General features: G+C 40.8%; 1 protein-coding gene across 1 annotated transcript in view; it reads right to left on the bottom strand.

The window, feature by feature from the left end:
* Positions 1 to 7,429, bottom strand: part of PATJ (PATJ crumbs cell polarity complex component) — a 357,124-nt gene that overhangs the window by 97,192 nt on the left and 252,503 nt on the right. Inside the window, exon 30 of the mRNA XM_007464279.1 lies at positions 2,884 to 2,956. Coding sequence (XP_007464341.1) covers positions 2,884 to 2,956 — 73 coding nt within the window. The remainder of the gene's footprint in view (positions 1 to 2,883; positions 2,957 to 7,429) is intronic.

Here is a 7,429-nt window from a genome sequence, read left to right as displayed (position 1 = left end):
CCGGCCAGCAGGAAGGCAGCAGAAACCAGCTGGCTGGGTATAAACTAGAGAAAATACACAGTTAATATTAGAAGTCATTCCTGACAGAAAGTAAACAAAAGAAACCAAACAGGACCCCAGAAATGGTCTTCTCAAACTAAATGTTGACACCAACACTACACCTTTACTCACTCTAAAACACAAAAGCTGGATCTCATAGCAGATTTACAATTCGATGACAGGCTAGTTTTGTTGCTTACTGCACTGAGAAAAAATATGGGCAATGAAAGAAAAATTCAGTTCCAAGCGGATGCTATTTTGATGGGAACATTCATAACTAAGAGTATTATAGAAAAAATTATTCTAAAATACTGACCCCCACACATCCCAAACAAAAAGGATTTATATGACATTCTATAAATGCAAAAGGATTAGGAATTAAGTACTAACACTTATTGGGTAGCTACTATGTGCCTGGCACAAGATAGCTAGATCTAGATAGATAGATCTAGATATCTTTCCTCTCCCTCTCTCATTTAATCTTAACAACCTTACGAAGTAGGAACTATTGTTATCTCCCTACAGATAAGTGGGGATAGAAGTTACTGTAACTATCCAAGTTCACATGTCTGGTGTATGGCTGTGCTAGGATGTGAACTGAAATAGCACCCCTCTGGGGCCCCTCATTTCCACCACTGCTAACTGCCTACTCTAGTCTCAGTTAAAATGAAGATACCCAGTGCCAGCAAAGCTGTGGCTCAATGGCTATCAGTGGGGAGTCAATCTTTTCAGATAGTAACTAGTAAATACAGATTAAAATTTTGAACTTGTGTACTTTTTGCCTCAGCAATTGTACATTGGGGAAATCTACGCTATAGAAATAAAAGCACCAGTACCAAATGACTGACATACACATGTGTGCAGGTGCGCACATCACACATGTATGTTTATTTTGGTATTCTTTTATTGGCAAAAAATTGCAAAGTAATCTGAATGTCAATTAGAAAAAATATATAATACAGCATATTAAATATGACTATTAGATTAAGCAAAATAAAGCACCTTTTCTCTTTTTAATGTATAGAATCTATTCCAGAAGAATGCATAATATGCACCTCTAACTTAACCAGTCTACAATGACCTCTTAATTTCTGCCTAAATGTAAATGGCACCACCATCTACCTAGTTGCTCAAGCCAAAAATCTAGGTCTATCCACGATTCTCTAGTTCCCTTCGGCTCCCACATTTAATCAAGTCTGATTCAACATCCAAAACATCAAGAATCATCAGCTCACTTTTCTTTGCTTCCAACCCCAAAACCTCATCTAACCACAGTCAGGTCTTGCCTGGGCTTCTGCCGTCTAGTGTATTACTTTTACCTTCCTTCAGTCCATTCTCCACCTGGTAGACTATATATCAGGTCATCTCACTCCCCTGTTAAAAACCTTCCAGTGGCTTCTACTGCACACAGACTAAAACCTGAACTTCTTACTCTGACTCACAAAGATCCTCTCTCCCTCCCATGTCACATTCCCTCCCTCTCCCTCGCATTTTATCCCACTACTCTCCAGGGCTCCCAATATGCGCCCCCAGCTTATTCTTGCTTGAGAGTTATTTTTGTCCTGTCTGCAGAGAAAGCTCTTCCCCCTTATTTTTGCATGTCTGGCTTCTTCTTATCATTTTGATCTTGTTTAAATTTCACCTTGTCCAAGAGGCTTTCCCTATAACCAATCAAAGTAGTCACAAGCCACATTCCCTATTTTAATTATCTGTAAGGCACTGAACACTATTGATAATTCTCTTACTTTATTCATGCATTTGCTAGTTAATTTCCTCATTAGAAGGTAAGCTGAACCATGTCAGGGAGACTTATCTGTTTTATTCATGCCTATATCTTTAAATATCCAAAAGAGTACCTGGCGCGTAATATGCATTCACTGAATACTTGTTGAATGGAAAGAATACGTATCATATGATCAAATATTTACTAAAAGAGACGCTATTCAAATAGTTTATTTTTGTTATAGAAGCAAAGGAAAAAGTATAGAAAGATACTAAACAATAAAACTTAACTTCCTTGAGGAGGTATGGAAAGGAAAATAAAATTTTCTAATAACTGCACTGTTTGATTAGTTATAATAAATGTGTATTTTAGGGAATTAAAAATAATTTAATAAGTAAAACATGAGAAGAGAATGTAATGTTCCTCAGCTGAGAATCCCTCAGCTGATTATTTATATAGCCAGCTACCTATCTATCTATCCATCCATCTCTAGAAGCATATTACTATGTTAGCCATCTTGTTGTACTAGTAATTTCTTCATCAGTAGAGGAAAATATTGGGCTTCCCTGGTGGCGCAGTGGTTGAGAGTCCGCCTGCCGATGCAGGGGACACGAGTTCGTGCCCCGGTCCGGGAAAATCCCACATGCCGCGGAGCGTCTGGGCCCGTGAGCCATGGCTGCTGAGCCTGCGCGTCCGGAGCCTGTGCTCCGCAACGGGAGAGGTCACAACAGTGAGAGGCCCGCGTACCGATTAAAAAAAAAAAAAAAATAGATGAAAATATTTAAAGACACCAGCAATCATAGTATTAAAGTGTTTTTAAACCATAAAGAAAGGTACGATTCAGTCATTAAAAAAGGGAATTTTCTAATAAATTCTGAAATGCCTATTTAGGAAAAATTGCGTATCTAGAATGAACCTTAAGGAACTTTGAGGAAGGCAGTACTCATACGGTTAAGTTCTAATGTGTTTGTTTAACATTGTTATATTACTTTATAATCAGTGCCTCAAATACTTCCTATTTTAATTAGGGAAATACCCTAGCTAATAAATTCTGAGTTTGGAATACCAGATACTGAAAATCCATGTAATTCATTCACTAAGCTAATTAGGAGTCATCTTACCTCAGTAGAAGATGGGGAACTTGATGGTAATGGAAAGGGAGTAACCGCCATCTGATTGACCGCATCTTCATTTCTGTGGATGTTAAAATAGGCAGAATCAGTACAGGGTAAACGCTAAGCTCTTGGCTCAAATTAGAAACACTTGCTCAGTTCTCAGTTGAAAATGCACACACAGCACCACAGAATAAAAAAAAAAAAGTAAATATACACTGGTTTTGAGCATGCAAAGCCATTAGGTACAAAAACAGATGTATTACTCAAAGGATACTAAGATACAATTATTGGTGACAAAGAGTGATAATGCTAGAAGTTGGCCAACTTCTGCTTAGTAAGTCAGGTGCTGCAGAGGATACTTTTGGAAAGGCATCAGCTCTTTCAACACCGAGGAGTATAAATTTTTCATATGGGGTGTGCAACCTCTAGGCCCCATTAACGTCTGGAGCATTTTGTTCTTTGAACTGGAAAGGTTCCCAGCCTCCTCACTTGGCTTCTGAATTTGTTCTGCCAGATGAAGGATGATGGGATGTATATGACAGTCCCCGCATGGGCGGACTGTGTGAGAAGGAGTTTAATTGGAGCAGAGGAGGTGGGAGCTAAAATTTCATTACCAGGGGCACAGGCACAGAACAACTCCTAGAATACCAGTTCTGGTGATCTGGGCTATTTCCACTATGTTACTAGCAAATGGTAGGTAAGCAGTTGTTCTGTGGGAGATCTATCCTTTACTGTTCATTCACGACGCCCAACCAAAATAATTATCTCAAGATTTATGTGAAGTTTGAATTCAGGTTTCACAATATAAACCAAAGAAGCTTCTTACTGGTGTGCAAAGATTTAAGACTGTTCACAGATCTCTTGTCCAGTGTACATAGGATAGCCACTATCTGACTTAGGAGGGCACTCAAATCCATTTCATCCCATTTTATTTTTTATGTCTCACCAGTTGGAAAAAGATCCATCAGTCGATGTCTTTCCTACTTCGAGGCTTTAATCATATCACTGCCTTCACTTGAATGCCTTTCTTTTTAAAATTTATACCCCACCCATCCTTCTCCTCCAGTGTGAGTCCAATAACCTCAACTACATGAATTATTCCCTTGAGTTCAAAGACTATATATTGATGTCTTCCAAATTCACAGTTAGCCTGGATCTTTTTCTGAGCCTAGGATCTGCATATCCAACTCCCACTTTACATCTCCACTAGATGTCTTAGATGCATCTCAAATAAAATAAAGCTCTTTATCCCGCTCAGTTCCCAGAGGGTTCCACAGTCAACTTCCTCTCCATATCAACAATATTCACCCAGTTGTTTAACTAGGAACCTAAAAGTCATTCTTGAAACCTCTCACTGCTCAGTTGTATACCTAATCCATCAAGAAGTCTTATTGATCCTATCTTCAAAACGTATCTTGAATCTTCGCACTTCTTTCCATCCTATCCTAGTACAAGTGATCATCATTTCTCACCTGAATTAATATATTTAAGAACAACCTATTTGGTCCCCCTACTTACACGCTTCATCCTCTGTTCAATCCATTCTTCAGCCAGCAGTTATTATGGTTCTAAAACATAAATCTGATTATATTTCTTTCTCCTGCTTAAAATCCTCCTATGGCTCCTTATTGCACTTAGGATCAAGTCCAAAACTGTTAGGGAGGCTATATGGCCTTGAGCAATCTGGCCCCAGCTCCCACCTCTGGCCTTTCCTTGTTCTCCCTTCTTTTCCTCACTCTGATCCAACCCAGTTACACAGGCCTCCTCTCCATTTCTCAGCTGAGCCAAGCTCCATCCACCTCATGGCCTTCTCTCATCTTCTCTTCTGCTCTGCATGCTTCACGCCCAAATCTTTGGTCTGATACTTTCCTATTTCTCCTTCATAGCTCACCATAAATGTCATTTCCTGAAACAAGCTTTCCAGGACCTCTACTATATGCTCACAGCACCTGTCAATGATCATAATATAAATCTGTTTTTTTTCAAAATGTACCTAACTGATTTGTATGCACACCTGCTTCAAATCTGTCCTCCCCTCAAATGGTAGCACTCCAAGGACAGAACTCATGTCCTTCCTACTCTCTATTACATCATCTAGGGCAAACACATTGCCTGGAAAATAGTCTGTACTTAACATAGTTATTTTTAAAAATGTAATGATCACTCACTTCATTAAAGAGACAGAGGCAGTTTCAGTTCTAGAACTACCATTAAACTAGCTGTGGGATTTGGGGGAAATCACTTCCAAGAGAATCCGTCTCCTGATCTCTTAAGTAATAAGTAGGCTGAACTGTAAGAATTCTAAGTTGATAAAAATTCTTGTGGAATAAGGCAGAGTATAAATTAAGAGATGAAGTCTAGGTACCATTTCTTGCTCTAACCTGCTTAAATTCTTAGATTATCTAGCACACCAGCCAAACCAAAGCAAAGGGAGAAAAACTAAAATCACAAAGTGACACAAAGCATGAGGAAATGTCTGTTTCTTCTGACATAATTATAGATGCCTTGAGCATGCACTATTATGTTAAGGGATGGCTATTGTTTTTCAGGGAGTACAATCCATTCCTCAGCAATTTGCTCATACACAGAAGAAGTAATCAATTACCCATGGGTAAGTAACAGCATTTTCCCAGTGGTCATTCCCTTTCCCATTCAATCTCCCCCATGGAATAACACATTAGAGCTCAGCTCTAGCTTAGAGCTGAAAGCCAATAGGACATATCTGCTCCAGATTCAGAGCCCGTGGGGCAGAGCGTATTTGGCAGTAATTAAGCAGATGGCTTTTCATATCTCTTTCAAAGGTTACCGGCATTAAAAAACATAGCTACACATAAATTCTTATTGAGAAATTATGATTAACTGGACCAAGTTATCCCTTCATAATTTAACAATTTTCCCCAAATTAGTATGACTTCACTGGCCTTTAAAGTCCATATTAATTTTTTAAAAACATAACAGTACAGAAAACCTCAGTGGAGTGAAGAAAGCTGCTATAAAAATTTACAGTTCATAATCCGTTATAATCCGCTAGTGAGTGAGTGTTCACACACCTCGGCATTAAGCAAGTGGAGACCTGACAGGGCAGCAATTTTAAAGAGAAAGAAATGGGAAGAGGAAGGAGAGAAGATAATTACACTTCACAAAAACAGTTAACCTGAAAGACTTCTGGGGACCCTCTGACCCCTCAGAGTCCATGATTCTCATAAGGAATGAAATCTGTTTGCTTCATAATTAACCTTTTCTTCCCAGTATAATCAACATAAGTTTCTTAGGTCCTGGTGCCCCACACAGTATACAATCAGGAATTGTAATTGTTTGTTGGTGTTTTTGTAATTCTTTTTAACAGCTGTTGGGAGAGAGAGAGTGTAATTCTACCATGGATAAATGTGAGAAGGTTTCCAGGGTACCTTGGAACACTGTATAGGTATGTCCTTATCACTGGACTTGCCACGCTCTATTAAGATTATTTGTGGGCTCCCCTGGTGGCGCAGTGGTTGAGTGTCCGCCTGCCGATGCAGGGGACACGGGTTCATGCCCCGGTCCGGGAAGATCCCACATGTCGCAGAGCGGCTGGGCCCGTGGGCCCCGGCCGCTGAGCCTGCGCTCCGCAACGGGAGAGGCCACAACAGTGAGAGGCCCGTGTACCGCAAAAAAATAAAAAATAAAAAAATAAAAAGATTATTTGTGCCGCTCTTTCTCCCTCTCTAAACACAGAGAAGGGATCTTATTTCTTTATATCCTCAGCTTGTAGCAGGATACCTCAGTGAGAGTAGGTGGACTATAAATGTCTGTTGAGTGAAAGGGGTCTTAACAAAGCAGGAAAAAGATATGACGCAGAACTATCAAGAGTGCTTTCCAAGCTACTTCAGAGTTACAGGCGACGTGCTACCTGCAGTCAGCCAGCTATTGGTATTTACCACATTAATGGACATTTCTCGGAGTGTCTGCCCAGCTCACAGTGATTCCATGGATGGGCTATACTGTGTAACACCGACAGCTGGCCTCAACCTCAGTGGATGTAGGGGGCAGACACCAGCCACATTTTGAGCCCATCAATTCTCTCTCCCAGGGACTCAAAATCTAGAACAGACTTGTGACGAAAGAAACGGAAGAACAGCTTCAGGGCTAACAGCACATTTTGGCTTCTGTAAGAAACTTGCTGGCTTGCTTGCTTGGGGCGGGAAGAACAGGGTTCCTGATTGGCTGATTCAAAATTAAACAGCTCCCTCCCGCCTTGGGGATTCCCGCCCTGTGAAGGGTATAAAAGCCTCGCCCGGCTGTTAGTCGGGGTCTCATTCACTTCTCTCCGAGTGGGACCCTGTCCCGACAGTTTGTGTAAGCTTCTATACTTGTATAAATCCTTTGCTAATCTTTCTACTTGGTGTTGGTGATTCTTGGGTGTCCTTGGTTGGGACACGGGTCGCATTTACCGGGGAACTCGACTCCAGGCTTGTGGCTCCCGGACCGCAACAGACTCAGAGAGATCAAGAGTGTGGTATCTAGGGCTTCCCTGGTGGCGCAGTGGTTGAGAGTCCGCCTGCCGATGCAGGGG

The sequence above is a fragment of the Lipotes vexillifer genome, unplaced genomic scaffold, assembly GCF_000442215.2.
Source record: "Lipotes vexillifer unplaced genomic scaffold, Lipotes_vexillifer_v1.1 scaffold47, whole genome shotgun sequence".
Classification (NCBI taxonomy): domain Eukaryota; kingdom Metazoa; phylum Chordata; class Mammalia; order Artiodactyla; family Lipotidae; genus Lipotes; species Lipotes vexillifer.
Note: the sequence above shows the minus strand (reverse complement) of the source record. Positions and strands in the feature narration are given on the sequence as shown.